The sequence below is a fragment of the Phialemonium atrogriseum genome (genome assembly GCF_030411735.1).
Source record: "Phialemonium atrogriseum strain 8032-3 unplaced genomic scaffold QBC33scaffold_5, whole genome shotgun sequence".
NCBI lineage: Eukaryota > Fungi > Ascomycota > Sordariomycetes > Cephalothecales > Cephalothecaceae > Phialemonium > Phialemonium atrogriseum.
Genome location: NW_026848142.1, coordinates 635464 through 656327, shown reverse-complemented (window position 1 = coordinate 656327; position 20864 = coordinate 635464). Strand labels below are relative to the sequence as shown.

The 20864-nt window shown below is 55.5% G+C and overlaps 5 protein-coding genes across 5 annotated transcripts; 2 read left to right on the top strand and 3 right to left on the bottom strand.

Annotated features, from left to right (window-relative positions):
• Positions 1-743: 743 nt before the first annotated feature.
• Positions 744-2761, bottom strand: QBC33DRAFT_556429 (uncharacterized protein; the record flags this gene model as incomplete). The annotated part of the gene is made up of 4 exons (XM_060429726.1): positions 744-1887; positions 1951-2263; positions 2328-2398; positions 2454-2761. The coding sequence occupies 4 exons, from the start codon at positions 2759-2761 to the stop codon at positions 744-746; spliced, it is 1836 nt and encodes a 611-aa protein (XP_060286218.1).
• Positions 2762-6196: 3435 nt separating this feature from the next.
• QBC33DRAFT_529869 (mannosyltransferase putative-domain-containing protein) lies at positions 6197-8294 on the top strand. Its single transcript, XM_060427180.1, has one exon. The coding sequence runs from the start codon at positions 6431-6433 to the stop codon at positions 7973-7975; it is 1545 nt and encodes a 514-aa protein (XP_060286217.1). The 5' UTR covers positions 6197-6430; the 3' UTR covers positions 7976-8294.
• Positions 8295-8843: 549 nt separating this feature from the next.
• On the top strand, positions 8844-13192 carry QBC33DRAFT_446770 (uncharacterized protein; the record flags this gene model as incomplete). Its single annotated transcript, XM_060424396.1, has 5 exons — positions 8844-9244; positions 9305-10436; positions 10954-11493; positions 11561-12259; positions 12326-13192. 5 exons carry the CDS (start codon positions 8844-8846, stop codon positions 13190-13192), a joined length of 3639 nt encoding a protein of 1212 aa, XP_060286216.1.
• A 450-nt stretch (positions 13193-13642) lies between these two features.
• Positions 13643-16852, bottom strand: QBC33DRAFT_446355 (MED14-domain-containing protein; the record flags this gene model as incomplete). Its single annotated transcript, XM_060424370.1, has 3 exons — positions 13643-15071; positions 15132-16318; positions 16370-16852. 3 exons carry the CDS (start codon positions 16850-16852, stop codon positions 13643-13645), a joined length of 3099 nt encoding a protein of 1032 aa, XP_060286215.1.
• A 1051-nt stretch (positions 16853-17903) lies between these two features.
• QBC33DRAFT_529857 (putative glucose-6-phosphate 1-dehydrogenase) lies at positions 17904-20583 on the bottom strand. Its single transcript, XM_060427179.1, has 7 exons — positions 20305-20583; positions 20064-20136; positions 19987-20007; positions 19573-19917; positions 18570-19509; positions 18364-18507; positions 17904-18296 (listed from the first exon to the last, which is right to left on the bottom strand). Exons 1-6 carry the CDS (start codon positions 20331-20333, stop codon positions 18389-18391), a joined length of 1527 nt encoding a protein of 508 aa, XP_060286214.1. The 5' UTR covers positions 20334-20583; the 3' UTR covers positions 17904-18296; positions 18364-18388.
• Between the last annotated feature and the right edge of the window lie 281 nt (positions 20584-20864).

Below are 20864 nucleotides of genomic sequence, written 5' to 3'. Positions count from 1 at the left end.
CAGTCGGCCTCCAGGAGGTGTAGTGACAGGTTATCGGTATGAATAAGGAAATGGATGTTGCACCCGGGGGAGGACGTCCCGAGTGTGTGTAGGTTTGGATTTGTACAGTAATTGGGTTGCGGCACAAATTCGCAATGTAATGATGCTGTCATGTGTGCTTCGTGACAGGTAAGGAAGGATATTAGTGGAAAACCCATCCCTGCCAGGGTTAACCTCGCGATTCTCGATCCAGGATAATCCAGATAGACGATGCTGAAAATGGAGCAGTCGTCTCTCTCTCTCTTCCCCTCTCTCTCTCGATCGAACGGTGATCCAGGACAGGGGTCCGGAGAGAGTAATGTCGCCGATGATGCATTGGATTCTATGCCGTTGCTGAAAATATCCGGCCAGGATGGATGGAGATGTCGAAATCAAAAAAATGAAGGGGCTGCAGATGAATGCCAGATCCAAGCAGCTCAACAATGCGGTCGCAATGATGCTCTATGCCAATGCGAGTAATGCCAGAGAGAATGCCGTGGTTGGACAACAGTGTTGCCCATTGCGAGGATCGCACGATCAACGGGTATGGAAAACGGAAGAAACAAAAGGCGGTTGCAGCGGGTCGTAACAAGTTCTAGCTGTCCGGTGGGGTCGGTGGGATCGTAAGGAATACTTCATTTTGTCGCCTAATATGTACATGGAAGTGCGGCATGGAAGTTATCGGTGCTGTGCTGACCGAATGACCAATCGCAGATGGCGCCTTGTTAGTAGGACGCCATGCGACGGGTGTGGCAACGGTCATTGCCAAGGATGGGCGATGCACCAAGCATCATCATGTCCAGTGGCTCGCGGTTGTTGGATCGGCCTGGGGCTGTGGGCGAGTTCTCGATGGACTGGTTCTTCTGGCCGAAAGCAAAAGTTTGTGCCCTGCTAAGGCCTTTACGGTTCTGGCGCAGACGTCCCATCTCGCGCTCACAGGTACGGACATGCTGGGCATCGCCCATCTCGACATATGCCTGAGGATAGCACCTGTCACGGTGGTCCGTGAAGAAGCCGCTGTATCCACCTTCCAGGATGTAGACATCGGGGTAGGTGAGCCTCGGGTAGAACTCGGCGTTAGCCGACCTGTCCTCGGCTCGGATATGGCGGGCCATGATAGGGGCTCGGTGGGCGGAATACTCGCAGTGGAAGATCAACAAAGTGCGGCCTTGCATCGGGGTCCGGAACAGGTGGCTTGCGAGGAGCTCCTTGTCATTATAGTTGATGGCGCCATTGATGTGACCACCCTCATACTCGTACTCGAAGCGGCAGTCGATGACCATCTTTTGGGTGAACTGATCACAGTATTTGCCATCCAAGACATCCAGCATGGTACTCTGAGAGATGCGGGGGATGCAGTCATTCTTTCCCTCGGCGAAGAAATGAGGGAGGACAGGCTCGGGAGGCTCCTCGATATCCATAACAGCTTGGAGCTTTGTGGCTTGGGGAGTGTCTTCCTTCTTGGGCTTCATCACATCGTTGGGATTCTCGAACATGCTCAACGAGCGCCTGCACTGTTTACGGGGCCTCATAAAGGGGTTCGAGGGTCGGCGAGAGTGGCCGTTGATAGGCGAGCCATTTCTAAGAGCACCCATGCTACTCAGGCTCGCGAATTGAGGCTTCGCTCGGGCACCAGCAACAGCTGTGGCACAGGGGCTGTTGGCGGTCTGAGGACGCCGCTCCTGGGGTGGCGAGGCTTGGAAGCATTCGCTCAGGGACATGGACGAGTTGGAGGGCCGATGGGAGGTATCATCACCAAACCGGAACGACTGTAGCTGGGTATCCACATGCATGCGGTTGGGCACGACTCCAGTCGAGTAGCCTTTGTGGCGGCTGAGTGACGGCCGGCGGAACGCAGCCTTTCTTCGCCTAGACCTAAGGTTAGCAGGAGCTTTGGGAAGGGTAGAATCCCGTTGGGATTATTCAACTTACTCAGGCAAGACGGGTTTGGGGGGCTCCAAGCTCAATGGCTTTGGGGGCTCCAACGTCATCTGCGGAAGAGCAGGAGACGCCATGTGTGGGAGAGCAGGAGACGCCATCTGCGGGACAGCAGGAGACACCATCTGCGGGAGACTGGGAGATTCCAACATCATATAGTCTCCCGGGGATTGGACAGGAGTCGGCGAATACAGATCGACATATGAAGTGAAAGGAGCCTTATGTGGCAGAGGAGAGACATCCATCATATCAGTCGTGGGAGCCGGGGAGGAGGACGGTGGAAGAGGAGGGGTTGTGACATAGTATTCTAGATCCAAGTCAATTCAGGTTCCTCGAGCAGGCAGAGACTCCCAAGGCCTGGATCAGCTTACCACGACCTTCAATTGCATCCATCATGTTCGCCGTGGTAAAGAGGGCTCGCCGAGGTGTGGGAAAGTGAGGGCTGCTGTAGATTAGCAATGATTCTCCAGGGAGGCACCGGGTGTAGAGCTACGAACCTCGCATCTGTGATGCTGAAGTTCTGAGACAGGTCGGCTGCAAGACTGGCTGCAGGCGACGAGCCTTGGACTGCCTTCACATTGAAGGAGTTGCTGAAGGAGTTGCTGAAGGAGTTGCTGAAGGAGTTGAAAGAGTCGGAATAGGGCTGGTAGGATCGTTGTAGACCAAACTGCTCGCGGAGGTTAAGGGTGCCAGACCCTCTGGGGTTTGCGGAGAGGTGGGAGTGGGCATGGGAACGGAAAAGGCCTCTCTGTCCGAACATGGGAGCCGGGGGCCGCATGGCAGCTAGAGGTGACGAGGTCTCCATGGTTTCGGTGCTTCCTCACCCAGGGCGGCACAGGACGAGGTAATCGAGGTAGCTGGATATCCCAATTGGGTCGAGTCAGCGAGGAAGCAAGAGAGGAATAGGAGAGGACCAAGGACATACAGTGCACCTCCCCAAGACCAGCAGTCACAGTCACAGTCAATTAAGCTGATGCTGTAACTTTTGGGTCTTTGGTCTGTTGTTCGGATCTGCCCTGATCTGCCCTGATCTTTTTTGTGAGGTTGTGGGCTTTGGCGGTTGCCGGGCAAGCTTGGTCGTCCAGTGCAACGCAGCTAGCTAGCTCAAAATTCACAAACTCGGGGCGGATGGTGGGGTTGGGTTGGATTGGAACAAGACACAAGGGGCCAGGGAGACTGTCAAAAGCAGAGCTGAAAACGCATTTGCATTGCACAGAGGCGCAAATGAAATTCCAGCGTGCTTGACTCTCTTTCTTTCTCCTTTCTTGCCTTGGTTGGGGGGTGCAGTGGTGGGATCCCGGTCCAAATATTTTTTTCCCTAACCGTCGGAGGGGTAGGTAGGTACTCTATAGACTGTTCGATATGCCGCTTTCCTGGCGTGGAGGGCGTCCAGATTCTGCAATGGCGTACGTAGTGCAGTTGCAATGCAGTTGCAATGCAGAGCTACGCAGTAATTGCACGCGTTTGGTCCGATATGGATTCCCTGGGACTTGTGAGAGGGGACTTGGCTGAGCGGTGGGCGGCCCAAGAAAGCGGCGGGTATCGGAGTCGACAATCGACAGTCAACGACGGTCAGCCTGGTGGGAAACGGAAAAAGAGGAGAGAGGAAGGTGAGTGAGGTGGGAGGAGGAACGGATTGGAGAATTAAGTAACAGGTACAGATGGAGTGGAAAAGGTGAGAAACCTGAAAAGGTGCGAATTTGCAGCACAACCACAAGCACCAATGCAAGGGCTGGCTGAGCACGGCGTGGTTGTTCAGTGCTCTTCCAGTCCCAGTCTCAGCTTCTCACCAACAACCTGACGTTACCCTGCAAGGTCGGTACAAAGTACTGTACTGCGGTACTGCGTAATTCTGGTTGTCAGGGGCGATTGGCTGCATGCCCTGCAGGGAATTGGCGAATGGTGATGGGCCTTGCCTGTTTGCGGTTTGGCCTGGGTGGGTTCTCGGTCAATGTGGAGCGCTGAGACGACCGGACTGACTGCCCTGTTCCTTGCTCTTTGGCCAGGTTTCTGCCGCTTTTGGGAATCCACAGCTGTCCACAGCTGGCCCGGAGCCCGGCGCGTCCACAGCCTAAGCGCTGCGCTCCAACCTTGGAAGGCTGGCGCTAGGAGCCGAAGTTGCATCATCGATAGCAGCGAATGATGGGGGAGCAATTTGGTATTTATTTCTTTCCTACTCTTACAGCTACGTCTTGCTACATTGTGCACTTCGTAGTATGTGATCTACACATACGTAGTACAGCTTACAGGATTTTCGCAGTTCGCCCAGGTTCTTGGAAAACTGATCCTGGATCATCTACCCACCTTCCCGTACTAAGACTGAGACCTTCCTCCGTCCGCCGGGTGACGGCCCTGACGGGAGAAACCACATGGAATCCCAGCAAGGGTCCACCCACCGGCCGCTGACAAGCAAGACAGGCCATAGCAACAGGGGAGTTCTCTGATTGTTTCGGAGTTATTAGCCAGGCCTCCTCCCTTTGCAGTTTATTCCTGCACTACTCAGTACACGAGTCCACTACAAGGAAGGGCCTGACTGGCCTGGCCTGGCCTGGGCCAAGTGGAAATACCCCAAAATATGCTGACTTGCTTCTTCTGGCCGTCACGCAGTCGAGTGTTGGCTGATGGCACTTGGCAGCTAAGGTAGTACGCACTACGCACTGTAGGTAAGCGCGGGCAATTTCAATTCAATTGGGACTGACGCTGTTCCCTCCCTCTATTCGCTCCATTTGTTCGTCTCTGGGACTCCCTGGAAGATGCCGAAAACGCCCGCTGTGGCACGGGAAGACCCTGGATTCCTCGCAAACTTCCCGAGACGCCGCTGGAGAGCGCCCACGGCCCAGATCATTGGTCAACGGTATTTCTATGAGAGGAGAGGAATGCGACACAGCGACGCAGATCCAGAACTTTTGAGTTGGAACGATTTCTTCCGAACCTAATAAGACTTTGAGGTAATGAGATTCCTCCCTGGCGTCAATCGGTGGGGAACTACTGATCGACCGATCCGGTAGAAGAAGCAGTCAAGCGCAGCAGCACGGCAACGCAGCAGATCTCTGCTCTTGGAGGTGGACATCCATCTGACTCGCTTGCTTGAAATTCTAGCTAATGCACGAATACGTCTTCTGAGATCATCGACCATCGACCACCACCAAGACGATGGATGGTCTGCATGATGCCGCCATGAATAATGCAGCCATGGGATCGCTGCAAGTGTGCTTAGTGTCATCTCCAGGAGTCCAGCCACGTCCAATGGGCGCGGGCGGTTGAGGGGGAGTCCAAGCGCGAGACGACATGGGGACAGCTCCAAACGGACCAATATTCCCTCAAAACAGGATGAATACCACCATGGCGCAGTAAGCGGATGATACCTATGATGGAGCCCACAAACTCTTAGACCGTGATCAGCCCTGCATGAGCTCGTTTGAGGTGCTGCAAGTCCGGCGGTCAGTGTGACTGCGGGGAGAGCGTGGAGAGAAGGGAGAGAAGCGGAGTTGGAAAAGTAAACAAATCACGCGACTGACCATAAACAATGCATGACCTGTTTGGCGCCAGGGCGGGGCAGTCCGCAGACCCGAGGGAAGGGATGGTCGCGAAATCACCTGATGATTCCCGTGACTTTCACACGTGATCACGCCCTAGCAACCAGCATTTGCACACTTCATCCCTCCATATATGCATATGGTTTGCTTGGAGTTTGAGAATTGAGGCTCACACCACACGATGGAAGTTCGAACAGAAGGGAGGTTCGACGACAGCATGTAAATTTTATTGAGCCAATTCAAGGCTCGATACATACCAATGCCTCCATAGCACGACGCCAGCGGCACCAAATGTTGCTGCGTGGCTATCATTGATGCTCTTGTACGGATCCTGACTACCCGTCGTCCAAGTCGTCCAAGGCCCCGTGGAATGGGGCCAGCATGGCACCAATATCCTCTTTGGCAAAGACCTGAGACTTCAGTCGGCACGTATGATTGGGGACCTTGGAAGATCGATTGATAACTTGCATATTATGCCTTCCTTCGCGCGCCAAGCAATTTCTATTGTCGGCAAGGCTGATCAGATATCTAAGAGGTTCACTGAAGTCCAGACGCCGAATAATATTTCTCAAACCCTCTACATTGGCAAACAAATCGGTCAAACAAATCATCTAGGTTCTAGACCCCGATGCATGATGGTCGTCATTGCCATGGGCCAAAGGCAAGTTTTGAAGCGAATGTAGGTAGCTTAAAATATATTACATCTTATTTTAGCCATCAAACCGGCGTGCCGCATTTACACAGCCTGTCAGCTTTCCCACTCAGTAAGGCGAAGATTAGATCGTGCCCTGGAGTAATGCGTAGCCCTGCATCATCTTTCCCCTGTCGAGACTGTGCCGCTTCCCCTATCGTTTATAGGATGCGATTCCCACGATGACCACAATCGACGAAGTCTCGATGTCATCGGCCATGGAAGACCACTTCGGACCTCAACAGCCATGTTAATATCAGCTCAGCGAATGGGTAATGGAATTCATTGGGCTGCCTTTTTTACTACCTGCTTCGTCATTTATTATTTATCATGTCGCACAGCAGGAGACTCACGAGACTCAGTTGACCAGAGGCCACGCCTGGTTAAGTTCCAGCATGAGAAATACTACTTTGTGGAAACCAAGCACCCCTTTCCAAGCCCGAGACTCGTCCAGTTCTGGGAGGAGCTCCTCTCCGAACTGCTGAGGACAAACCCAATTTCCCCACCGATATCAGAATACGAACATGCAAATAGGTTCGACTTCGACCCAAAGGCAAAACATCCAGAAGGGCATGTCTATCAGTTGCCGGATCTCATTGAGCTCCAGGATGCGGACCGGGACTCGCTCAAGGCAGCACATAATGGCTTTGTCTCGAGGATCAAGGACATGTCGGCTAGATTGCCATTTGAAAGGGGCTCTCGGGGGATAGTGATGACCGCAAGGGGCTCGAACATCGGGATGGCGGTCACCTCACTACTCATGTTGCGCCAGACAGGTTCCAGGCTCCCGGTGCAGCTGTTCCTGGATGAGGCCACCGACAAGAGCCGCCACGTCTGCGAGCAATTCCAAGGGGAGATGAATGTTGAGTGCTTCAGCTTCGACGCAATCTTCTCTACGACACCCACCATGCCGGCACTGAGCAGGTTCCAGTTCAAGGTCTTCTCCGTACTCTTCTCTTCTTTCCAGGACATCCTCTTCCTCGACGCCGACGCCTTCCCAATCCACGATCCCGAGTATCTGTTTCGCAGGAAACCCTATACCTCGCACGGCCTCGTCACCTGGCCCGACTTCTGGATGCCGACCGTATCGCCAGCCCTGTACGACATCACCAGCACGCCGGCGCCGGCGCTGAGCCGCAGCAGTCGGAGCTCCGAGTCCGGGATCATGTTGTACAATAAAGCGAGGCACGCCGATAGTCTGCTGCTGGCAACATACTACAACTTCTACGGCCCGCACTACTACTACCCGCTGCTATCACAGGGGGCGGACGGCGAGGGAGATAAAGAGACATTTCTCCACAGCGCCCTGGTGCTGGGCAACCCAGCCTACAGCGTCCAGACGAACATAGGCGCCGTGGGTCGATGGTACAACGGCTCGTTCCAGACGAGTGCGCTGAAGCAGGCGGATCCGGCCGACGACTGGCGGTTGAGCAACAATAACAACAACGCCAGAGGCCGCGGCGGAAGACATAGCCAGCTATCCCTGCAGGCAGAGGGCGACGACGAGGTCCATGCGAGGTGCCTGTTCATCCACCACAACCAGGTCAAGATCGATGTCCAGCACATGGATGCCACGCTGGGGTCCATCTTGCGCAAGAACGACGAGGGCCAATACGTGCGGCTATGGGGGGACGAGGAGGACTTCACCGAGACGGCCGGCTACGATGTTGAGAAGGCCATGTGGAGGGAGGTCCTCAGGGCAACCTGCCAGGCATCTTTCGTGGAAGAATGTGCGAGGCTCAGGGATTACTTCATCAGTGTGTTCATCGATATGGGTGAAAAGACAAGCTAAATATTATTAATAGGCGGTAACTAATTAGGTCTCCTGAGTGGTTTTAGGAGGGGGGGAAAGGGAATGTCAACATTGCATGCGTAGATGGGGGTTTCTTATCGCAGGGAACGTTTAAGGGGTCGAGGTCATGATATCATCGCCCCGAATAATATCAAAGCATGCTTGTTGGCGTTGGCGTTAGGGGGAGGCGAATAACAAAGTAAAACCGGGGTAATCAGCGATAGAAGAGCTTAAATCCATAATACATACATCAATCAATCAGAGATGAAAGAGATAAAGCTAGAATCTTCGGCTCTGCTGATTGATCAGGAGGTGGGTGTGGGAGGTGTGGCAAACAATTTACCCTCACATGGATGTGGCCAGATGCGGGTACCTACCTATGAAGAGAGTCAGGTGAAGAAAGGCTATTGTTGGTTGCCTCGACAAGGCGGCGAGACCGAGACCAAAAAATTAAAGTTGTCTCTTTGTCTAACTCTACGCAGGCGCATTGTAGAGTGAACATTGTGACATTCGCGCAATGTCTGTGCACGTGACCCCGCCTTTGGTTTGAAATGCAAGGCTCTGCTTACATTTCCACCCAGTCTCTTTCTACCCTGCATCTCCACCTCCAACTTCAAGAGTCCTTCCTTCGGTGACTTCACTTGGTTTGGAGCAAGACATTTTCAAGCTATATCTCTCTTGATACCCAAATACTTTTTCCTGCCCTCCGAAACCTTCGCGGCTGTGTTCCTGCGCGCATTCCGCCCGAGCGAAGTTGCGATTTGGTACTGGCATTCGCCACATTTCCCGTCACTTTGCTCTCGCCTTGAGCTCGACCTGCCCATCGTCTCCGACTCAGCAAAACCGCCCTTCGGAGAATTCTTGCAAAATGACTGTCGAGGTGGTCCTCAACACGCCTCTGGCGGAGGCCCTGACCGTCTCCATCCAGCCTAAGCTGCACGAGCTAGGCTGGGGCAGCGGCGGCGCCGATGACTCTGCCTTGGCCGAGTACATTGTGCTTATGCTCGTTAACCAAAAGTCCCAAGAAGACATCGCATCCGAGCTCTCAGGCGATTTCCTCAATCTCGGACCCGACGATCCCAGCGCGAGGGATTTCGCGAAATGGCTATTCGAGCAGATCGACACGCTGAGCGCCCAACATAATGGCGCAAGCGCAGCAGTCGCTGGAGAGGATGGCATGACAGACGTCGCGCAAAACGACGCAGAAATGGATGGCGACGTGGATACTGAGATGGGTGCGACACCTGATGCTGGTACTGAGCTCAACGCGTACGTTTTCTTCCCCCTTCCCCGTTGCGTTTCGAGCATCTGACTCTAACCCCTATGTAGCCCGACTGGCCCAAAGTCAATGCGAACTGGAAACTTCCGAGGTGGACGCGAGAAACGCATGATGGGTCAGATCAACCGCGCACTGGACCGAGGCCACGAATCCGTCCTCCACCGTGTGCGCGGCAATGAGCGAATCGCAAGAACGCCCCCGACCGGACCGAGAATGGGTGCTGGGAGGCAACCTCGCGTTCATGGCAACCGTGCAGCAACCATTGCGCATGGCATGGCCGGAGGAATAGGAGGTGTCCCGTCTGGTCCTGCAGCGATGAACGGCATGAACAACGGCTGGATGATGCCAGGGCAAGCACCGCCGCAGATGGATCTCTTCGCCATGCTGGAACATCAGCAGCAGATGCTCCAACAGATGATGATGCAGCAGCCGGGAGGGATGATGAATAACGGTGGACCGGCGCACGGTCGCGGAAAGTCTCTGTTCGAGCGTGTGCAGAGACCGCAGAACAACTTCCAAAGGGGGAGGGGACACCATCAGCACAACGGACACCATGCTGGTCGGCCGTCAACTGAGGCAGCCAAGGCAGAGGCGAACATCCAGGGCGCGGATGTCGATATGTCTCAAGCCGGGCGAGAAGCACTAAACCCCGAGGAGGCGGTCTGCAAGTTCAACCTCAACTGCACCAACAAGGAATGCAAGTTTGCGCATCAATCTCCGGCCGCGCCTCCCGGCATAGCCCTCGACATGAACGACGTCTGCAGCTTCGGCGTGGCCTGCAAGAATCGCAAATGCGTTGGCCGACACCCTTCGCCCGCGACCAAGCTTGCCCACCAGAGCGAACAGGACTGCAAGTTCTTCCCTAACTGCCAGAACCCGCGTTGCCTGTTCCGACACCCGACTATGCCCCCGTGCAGGAATGGCGGCGAGTGCAAGGTTCCGAATTGCAAATTCACCCACGTCAAGACAGCCTGCAAGTTCCACCCTTGCACAAACCGGTTCTGCCACTTCGCACACGAGGAGGGACAGCGAGGAACGTTCCAGGATAAGGTGTGGGTTGCGGACGAATCGAAGGAGCATGTCAGCGAGCGGAAGTTTGTGGATGACAAGGCACAAGAAGACCTTGTGTTGCCCGGAGCCGACAGTGAGATGACTGCCGAGAAGACCGGCACGCCGGAGGTGGTTACATAAAGATACCATGCGCAAAAAAAAAAAAAGCTGCATGAGAGCTGTGGAGGATGGATGGCCCCGCCATCTCCCTAGAAGGAAAAGGCGACGGGTCAGTGTGTATAGGTGGGCTGCTCAGGGATCCTAGGATGGCTGCTTGTACGAGTATATGGAAGTGATCCCAATGGACCCGAGGGGGGTTCTATTCAGGCGTTGCTGGGAGTTAGCATACGGCCAAACCGAACAGGCGTTTCCTGTGTTAGAAGAGGGCTGGATTGCATTTCATGGGGAGCGGATCAGCACAAGGACGGCAACGTAATAGAGAGATTGCCTGTTGCCTTCTCACAACAAGATCTTGCCACTGTTTTTCATAATTGTGAAATGTTTCGATGAAGTTGTAAGAAATGTTACAGATCGAATTGTATTACAATCGCCTAGAGGTACAGTACAGTAGGTCCAAGTTGCTGTGATTTTCGTGGCGCCATAATGATAATCGGCCCCAGTATTTCCCGACTACCGCCAGCACCTCTAGATCCAATGTCTCGCCACATCAACCAGCCATTGCGCAAGCGCCATGGCAGCAAAACTCAAGGCAGGAGCTCTAAGAGCCTTGCCGAGGTCGTGCGGCTCGAGTCCACAGTGTAGGTCTCTGTCCAGGCCGTCTTGCAACGCCGGAGCAGGGCTGTCGCAAACCCGACAGGCTAGCTCATTCACAACCCCCAAGACCTCACGCCATGGTCCTCCAAGGGCCATTGCGAGCTCCTCGCTGGCCATCGCACGAAGCAGAGGCTCGAGGAGAAACTATGCGACCGGCCCCCCTCGAAACATTGCGGTCCTGGGAGGCGGGATGACCGGACTGACCACGGCCTACTACCTGACCAAGTTCGTGCCCGAGGCGAAGATCACGCTGTACGAAGCCAGCGGCAGGCTGGGCGGATGGGTAGACACGGAGAAAGTCGACGTGCTCAACCAGGAGGGAGAGAAAGCGACGGTGCTATTCGACCGCGGCGCCAGGACGGTGCAGGCCCAGCACTCCCAGCACAAGTGGGACGATATGGTCTTGTACGAATTGGTGAGTACCCACCAACCATCGCGCGCAAAAGAGTGGCCGGCAGTGTACTGATAGGCGGACAAAATAGATCGATGCGCTCAACCTCAAGTCGCGGCTGGTTACCACTCCCCGGGGGATGAGGATACCGCGCTACATCTACTACCCCGACCATCTGGTCGACGTGACGGGTCCGTACCTTGAGCCCCTCCGCGACCCGCTCGGTACCGTTGCGTCCCTCCTAGAATATGGCAGGAACTACCTCACCGAGCCGTTATATGACGGGCTGCTGCCCTCAATACTGAACGCCTCTTTCTCCAAGAGCGGTGCGTTGACCCGGGAGCAAACTAGTCCCGGGGATATACCCGTCGTCGGCCAGCAAGACCTATCGGTGGGCGAGTACTTCCTGCGCAAGTTTGGGCGCCGCGATCTGATCGACAATATCCTGTCCGCAATAGTCCACGGCACGCAGGGAGGGGATGTCTGGAAGCTCAGCATCGAGAGCAGCATGTTCCAGCGCATGATGGTTCAGGACAGCCTGGGGAGCACGCCGGGGACTGTGTTGGCGCTGCTGGATGACGTGAACCTGCTCGATGACATAGCCAAGAACAACGAGGCAGTCCGCAAGCTGGCCGAGGAGAGCACGAACTGGGGCTATATATCCTTCGAGGGCGGCTTCAGCACCCTCATGGATGCGATGGCGGCCGAGTTGGAGAGAAACCCCAACGTTACCGTCCTGCTGAACGAGCCTGTGGAACACCTGAGGAAACACCAGACACAGAGGATAGAGGTATGTCCACATCACTCCAGCCGGTAAACCGTGGCATGAATCTCCCTTCCCCTAACACCGTCACAGATCACCACGGCCAAGAGCCGGGAACCCGCCCACTACGACAAGGTTGTATCGACCATATTCGCCAAAACCCTCGCCTCCCTAACCGACAACCTCCTCCCCAGCCTAGCCGAGATGCACGCCGTGACCATCCAGGTCGTCAACCTCTGGTACCCGACCCCGAACCTCAACGCCCCCTACCACGGCTTCGGCTACCTCATCCCCCAGAGCGTCCCCGCCGCCAACAACCCCGAAGCCGCCCTAGGCGTCCTCTTCGACTCGGACCGCGAAGGCGCCCAATCCGCCCCCGAGCCCGCGTCCGGCCCCGGCGGCACCCCCCCGCCCTCCCCGGGCGGCACCAAGCTAACCGTCATGCTGGGCGGCCACCACTGGGACGGCCTCCCGGACTCGTTCCTCCCGACGGGCCCCTCGGCCGCCATCGCGGCCGTCACCCGCCACCTCGGCATTCCGGCCCTGTCCAGCCCCGCCGCTTCGTCATCCAAGCTCTGCCGCGCCTGCATCCCGCAGCACCGCGTCGGCCACGCCGCGCGCCTGGCCGCCGCCCACGCCGACCTGCTGTCCTCGTTCGGCGGCCGCCTCGCGGTCGCGGGCGGCTCGTACTCGAGCCCGGGCGTCCTGCCGGGCCTGCGGGCCGCGCGCGACGTCGCGGCGCAGGTCGGCGGGAGGTTCCGCGTCCCCGCCTCGTCGTCGTCGTCTTCGGCGCCGGCAGTCGTCGGGGAGCATCCGTGGAGCGTGGGCGAGACGGGGCTGGCGGGGCTGACGGGCCGGCTGTGGAGTCGCTGGCCCAGGGGCCAGCTGCCGTATGTCGGGGGCGCGCCGTGGAGGGCGCTGAGGCCTGGCGATGGGGGGGTCGGGGTTGGGGGGGAGTAGATTTATGGGGGGTGGCCGCATGTGTGAGGATTTATAGAAGGGGCGGGAAGCCCGGTTTGTGTTGTTGACTTCTCATGTAGTGCTACTTTACTATAGACATACCAAAAGGAGACGTGGGCACACACGCCTAGAGCTCTACAGAAGACATTTACTATATCGCCATCAGGGGGAAGGAAGGCGGAACGTGTTTTAAACAGTCCCAAGCTTGGCAAAGTTGTATCAAAAAAGTATTTTTATTTATTTAATTTGGTCGTCTTTACGTGACGTGACGTCTTCCGCTGTCAATCAAAACACTCATCATAGGAGGATCTATCCTGTACATGGCGGGACTCCTCCTTTGCGGAGGCAGCAGACTTCGGTCTATCCACCTACCATCCTCGAGGCTAGAGAGACCACTCGCTGCCACACTGATGGATGGCTCTCGACTCATTATTACACTGCCCAAGCTGCCTAATCTAACACCACAATAGGCGACGCTGCCTTCCCGCCAACCCTACTGGTCTGGCTCTGGCTGCTTGGCTGGGTAAGGGTCTGGGAGGCACGCCGCTGAGACGCATTCGACGACTGCGAAAGCCTTGTGGAAGTGGCAGACTCGCCGAAACTCTGCTGCAACGCCCCTGCAGCCGCCGACAGAGGCGGTGGCGCAGACCCGATCAGGGCACGGACGGCGTCGTCAACGGCCGACAGCAACGGCTCGATCCCCGTGGCCGGCTTCGCGATGGCGCTAGACCCCAAACCCCTCCAGCCCTCGCCGTGGCCCTCCCAGATGTGCTTGAGGGCCTTGTTGAATTCGTTCTCGGGACTGGTGCTGCCTTCCCGCCACAGGTGCCACCACAGCTCCCCTCTCCGCATTCTCATGTTCAGCCGCAGCCTCAGCTGCCGCGGCTGGCTCGGGGGACCGGGAAGCTTGTACCGTAGAGTTATGTAGTCGAGCGTTTTGTAGAAGGTCTCGACGGTGCCCTCATCGCGCATCGCGATCTCCTCCCAGGAGGCCTCGATGGCCTCGATACCCCTGAGGAGAGGGAGGGTGAGACTCAGGAGAGAAGGCAGGAGCTTGAGAGACGACGTGTCCGCCAGGTCCTTGAGCTTGTCGAGGACGCGCAGATGCGGATTCCGCTCTTCGAGCCGGATGTTGCCCGACGCAAGATCGAGCCAGACTTTCCAGCGGCGCTGTTTCTGCGGGGCTTCATCGTCTGGTTGGGTGCCCGCAAGACCCTCGCCATACGTGAAGACGACCTGGCGCAGAGTCACGCTCTCGCAGGCAATGCCTTCACCGTTTCGCCGCATGGTGTCGACGAAGTCCACCAGCCGGGCAATTGCCTCAAGTCGAGTCGCTAGCGAATCGACAATAGACTTTCCAGCCTCGGCCCGTAGCCGCAGAGCGAACTGGCCAAGCCTGGGGTTGAATATTACGTCGTTGTCGACGTTGCCCTTGAGCAGGCTGAACTTCGACCTGTCTGTTACGGCAAGCTTGGCTTCCACAATCACATTGATGCCTAGGCTGTCCTCCGATCGGTCCGGACTCGGTGTGCGGCGACCGCCGCCAAGCCTCTGCGCGCCCATGAACGTGAGCTGGACGAAGTCCTTCGCCCATGGGCGCCGGGACCCAGTGCGCGCCGCCAGGGATGGTACTATCTCGGAGAGCCGCACGTACATCGCAGGCATTTTGGCGTGCGGATCCAGAGGGAAGCCTGGAAGGTCTTGGACCGAGTGTCGTACCCGCTTGCCATAGAGCACCCGTGAATCTGCGAGCTGCGATATCATGGCCGTGACGAAGACTGTGAGGTTGTCGAAGAAGGCATCGGACAGGTTCGGTTGCGCCGATGTCAGCGTCAACTGGCTGAAAGTTCTTATTCGCCGCGCGGGGCTAGTATTTGTCCTAAAAGTCGTGAGCACACATGCACCATACGCGCCTTGGACGAACAGACCGGAGACTTACACTTCGACTAACCACCAGCGATCGCCCGCCAGACTCAGGGTCACCAAGATGAACCACTCGGGTCCCCAGCCTTGGCGCTTCAGCCAGACACTGTGGAACGCATCGCGAGTGTTCATGAGGGGCCTCAGGTCGTCGGGCCTCACTGGTGGTTGATGGCCAATCCAACCCATACTCTTGCCACGGCGGGTCAGCTCTTCGGTTGCACAGAAGCACCGAGTCTTCTCCAAAATGATGAAGCCTTCGTCCACGGGATCTTTGGGCGTGACGTTGAGATTCCGCTCTCCGGATTGCACAATTCGCGACTGTGGGCTCAGGGAGAAGGAGCCTGTCGTCGGGTCCATCCTCACGGTAAGGTTATCTGCATGTGACAGTCGCATTACCAGTTGCGAGAGCATTGGCTCCGTCTCGGAAATTTCCAAGCTTAGCGGCGCTTCCATGCTGCCGAAGCGAGGATAGCTCAGGAGTTTCTTGTGGATCGATGAGAGGATGTATTCGACATGTCGGGCGATGATGGTTTTTAGGAGGGCCTCTGTGGAGAGCTCGTTGACATCGAAGGCGATGTCGCAGTCCTTCACCTCCTTGTTGTCCCGGAACCAGCGCAGGGTGAGGTGGCTCGCAGCCTTTGCATCTCGAGACCCATCCGCCTTTTTCCCGCTGTTAGCCCCCAGGATAATCCAACTCTTGAGGCTGGAGGTGGGCCTGCCGACCCAGTACTGGATAGCCATCCCGCGGTTCAGTCTCTCGATCTTGAGAGTTTCTGTCCATCGGCCACGGGTCAGTTCCACGGCTTGGCGCGTGAATTCCGTTATCTTGTGCGTCAAGACAAACTCGTGGAGGAAGTGGTAGCACCCAGCCAAGCCGTCCGTAGATAGGATGTCGTTGACCTTGGCCTCCAGAAAGCCTCGGACCGCAGCCGAGAGCTCCGTCGGCGCGGGCGTGAAGAGGAACCGGAAATCTATAAACCAGAACTGCTTCTCAAAGTCTTCGTCGGCAATTGTCAGATCTACTTCGAACTCTCCCGCCACTCTAAATGTAACGCGGCCGGAGCTGATGGAGTAGTCTCTGAAATGGTACGGTATCTTCTCGTAGTCATCCAAGGTCAACCGCACAGAGAGCAAAGTGTTGAGATTATCTATCCACTCGAGCTGATCTTGTGGAGTGAGAGGCGGCGGGTCGATGAAGCCGAGCTAGAGAGTGTCAGATCAACGAGGCTGCGAGTTGGTCACTCTGGGACTTACTTCTGGCATCCACGATACTTCTCCAGACGAGAACACCTCAAGAGCTGTTTTGAGATCCGGGCTTGGCAACCGCGCGAAGACAAGGTCGCGCTTCACATTGGCCATCTCCCACAGCACAGCAGTGTAATGATAAAGCTGCTGTTCGATATGGGCTTTAAGGTCGATGAGCTTTCCAACAAGCTCCGCCTTCCTGCTCCATTCCGTGATCACGAGGGCCTTGACCCATTTGGCGTGGAGATCTTGGATGAAGTTCAGAATCATCCTCTTCTTCTCAAGACTGTCAGGCGATGTATCTTCGGCGGTCGTACTGCGGTAATCGGGGCTGCCGCCGTTGATGGCATTTGCCGCGATCGGCCTTGTCGCCAGTTCCGAGATGAGTTCCTGGATGTGGTTGTGGGAGATCTGCGCAAGTCGCGTCAGGAGAAGACTAAGCGGCATTATGTCCGTGGTAATATGTTGGATCTCGTCGGGAAGGTCGTTCATCCTCAGTGGATTTGATGCCGACAGTGCGCCGGCTGTCATGGTGTTGTTTTGCCCACCATTCGCCTTGTCCTTGCTCTCGTCAAGTAATGGCTCGGACTTGACGAAGACGCCGTTGACGTTATTAGTTCGCGCATCTCTGTCATGATTGGTGCGCAGTCCATTTTGGATCCCGTTTTCCATTTTCACTGCGTCAACCGCTGCGCTGAAGTTTCGTCGCGCGACCTTGACCTCCACCAGTCGGACCAGCCCCAGGGTACCGTCCAGACGACAGGAAAAAGTCCTATTATTGTTGCAGCGACACTGTTCTGGAAAAGATGCTCGGCAAGTGCCGTTGAGCCGCTCGTCCTCCAGGAGCACGCCCAGCCGGACGTTTTGCGCCGTCAACACCAAATGTCTACCATCTGCTAGGGTCCAACGGACCGGGTCGCGGGGTCGAGAAATTGGCAGGTTTTCGTTTCCAGGTGATTCGCAGGTGGTTCGCAGATAGTTCGCAGGTGGCTCGTTCGTTAGGCGTAGTCGGTGATGAGGTATTCCATCGCTTTGTGAGGTTGTCCCTTGATCACCTCCTTTGAAGCCCGAGATGCCTGAAAGCAAGGGCTGCGACGTTGAAAAGTCGAGTTTGGGGCGCGACTGGTCGCAGCGGGGCGCGTTGGCACGTGGGCAATCGGCAGGAAGGGCAGACCTGTCGCCAGAGGATGGGATGTCCCTTGGAATGAATGTTTATGCCGAGAGACTCGATGTAGCGCTGTTTCTCCGTTGGTTGACCGTGGCAAGACGATGATCACCTGCGTGCCGGAGGGTGATAAATAGTTGGCTTGGAGGAAAGCCAAGGATCATTCGGGACTAAGCGTCGCTTTCACGTGACATGACTAGAACTTAAAAAGATCCACACCCACCCGGCGGCTGTTGTACGCTTGGCACAAACTTGGCAAGGACTAACGGTTAGGTGCATACACCTACAAATGGTAGGGTATAGCCATGATTGACTCTACCACAGTACTCTGTGCAGTCGAATAGGTCCAGCGCAAGATTCGCTGATGGTTCTAGAGACCCAGAAACACGGCATTTACTGTTATGCAAAATAGGCCCTCGGCCAGATAATCACGTACGATTCCAATTCATGATGCAAGTTCCGTTGAATACATAAGGTCATCATCCATCCTTCACATTCCAAACTAGGCAGAGTATCCGGATTGCATTGCCTGACTTTTCTATTCCTTCAACTACCTAAACATGCCGTAACGACGCTTTTCAATGGCCATGTCCGATGTTGAAAGGTCCTAACCCTATATCCCTTTCTTGACAGATAGGCCGCTTCAAGAGATGTAATATCGATGGGACCATTTTGTCCTCCTACAGCTCGTTCCGTCATGGTAAGAAGATAGGCGTCGCGGGAGAAAGTGCCGAGAAAGTGCCCGTAGGGCTGGTCGAGACGCTCGACTAACTGTGAAGGAGGCTTTGTTAGACTTGTGTGTCCGGCTCATCTAACACGAGCAAGAACGCAGTCATACAGGCAGCACCGTCATGTCCAGCGACTTACAACTTGTTCGGCTGGGGTGCCGCCGACGTAGTCGGCCACTGATACCCTGCTGCGTCACTGAACCTGTATCCGTAAGACGCAGTGAAATCATCCAACACGGCAGGGCCGCGAGAGCCTGGTGACGGTGGTCAGTCAAATCGTGTTTCGTCAGACCTGGGAGACTCGATGTTAACCTACCGTATGGGTACTCCATCGGGATGATCTCCTTGTTATCATCCAGGTAATGAAGCAAGGGGGTGAAGATCCTCCAGCTGGCATCAAGCTCGTCGTCTCGAACGAAGTTGGAGTGGTCACCCTTCAAGCAATCCAGGATCAGGGATTCGTAAGCCTCGGGAATCTTGAGGTCCGAGAACCGTCTTCGGTAGGTGAGGTCGAGCTCTGTGACCACTGTCTGCATGCTGAGCCCAGGAAGCTTGGAGTTCATCTTGATGTAGACGCTCTCATTGGGCTGGATGCGCATGACGAGCTCGTTCCGGGGAATATCCTTAAATATTCCCGAGGTGACATCCTTGAACTGGACTCGGATTTCCGTCTTCTGCTCGTTCAGGGCCTTGCCCGCCTTCATGATGAAGGGCACACCATCCCACCGCTCGTTCTTAATGTAGGCGACAAGCGCGCAGAAGGTCGGGCACCTCGAGTCTTTAGGCACTGTATCGTCTTCCTTGTACGATGGCTTGCTGCCGTCGAGAGACCTGCCATACTGGCCGATGATGACATTCTTGGGCTCGATGGCGGGGATGGCGCGGAGAACTCGGACCTTCTCATCGCGGATGTCCTCGGACGAGAATGAGATGGGCCGCTCCATGGCGAGGAGCGTGAGGACTTGGAGAAGATGGTTTTGCATGACGTCCCGAATGATGCCAAACTCGTCAAAGTAGCCGCCGCGACCTTCGGTACCGAATGGCTCCTTGAACGAGATCTGCACATTGTCGATGTGATGCCTGTTCCATGTCGCCCCCAAAAACGAGTTGCCAAAACGGAGAACGAGGATGTTCTTTACCATCTCCTTGCCGAGGTAGTGGTCGATCCTGAAGAGCTCGTCCTCCTTCCAGTCTGGCTCGAGGGACTTCTGCAGCTCTCGCGAACTCGCCAGGTCCTTGCCGAATGGCTTCTCGACCTAATGAAACGACATGTCAGTCATCCCTGTGTCTTCGGAATATGCGGTTCTTGGGCGACTTACAATCACTCGAGCGATGCCCTTGGTGGGGTAGCAGCATTTCTTGAGATGCTGGGAAACGATGGTGAAGACGCTTGGCGGCAGGGCCATGTAGAAGAGCCTGTTCGCCTCTTTGCGGCCCTTCTCCAAGTCCTCGAGATGCCGGTTGAGTTGCTGGAAAGAATCATCCCGATCGTATTGGCCGGAAACATAGGTGCAAAGGGAGCAGAAGTCGTCGAGCTGCTGCTCGATGTCCTTGGTCGGCGTCTTGATGTACGACCTGATCCTTCGGAGGTATTCGGCATGGTCCATCTTAGTCCTGGCATATCCGACGATCTTGATGTCCTTTGGCAGGAACTGGTTCCGGTACTATTTCACAAGTTAATCTCCAACAGCCAACACCTTTCAACATTCTCTCGTCACGGGCATGCGACTTACGAGACCGAACAGAGCCGGATACTAAACACAGTTGTCAGTCAATTGTCAACGCACCGGGAAGTCGGGAGCGAACATACCGTCTTCTTCTTTGCGAGGTCGCCAGAGGCGCCAAGGACAATAATAACGGTATTGTCCTTGAGCTCCATTGCGCTGGTAGTTGTGGCTAGTTAGTCCCGGATGACTTTGTACTAACAATCGGTGGGCTCGTAGGAGCTGAGAACAGCAGATTGCCTCGCCCTGGATAGTGACGAGGTCCGGCGGATAATTGATGGCGGGGCTATGGCGGGGGTTTCTACTCTGGAGAAGGGGGCAACTCACGATGAGGCAGAATGCAGATCTGATGCCATCTTGTCCTAGACTGGGTGAGTCTCTCTGGCCAAAGTCGCAATAGCAAGAAAGATGGAATCAGGAGCGATTAACAGGTGATGAGGTCAGTGAATTGGGGTGCGAAACCGCGCACTTGCGAAAATCGGGGTTAATAATCGTTATTCACTGTGCTTACTGATAAATGCTGGAGCTTGAGATGGATGGGAAGCTTGGAAAGAGGGGGGGAATCCTTGAGAAACCCCGCGTGTACACCTCTTATACGTCGTGGGGGTTATTTTAGCTCATACCTGTTAGTGAGTTTAACACAATCCCATTCATCCGCCCTGGCTAAGTTTTGAGACGATGCAGTAGTGCAGTTGTGGTTTCTTGAGGCTATATAAGACAGGAAAAAAAAAGAACAGACTCAGAACAAAAACGCACTTCTACTGGAGACAGATGTCATTTCCTATGAGAAGAACTAGCCTGACTGGTTAAAGCGGACAAATGTAAAGGGCATCTGGAGGGGCGACCGTCTGTCGAACGAGATATAGATGCTAACAGATATAGATGCT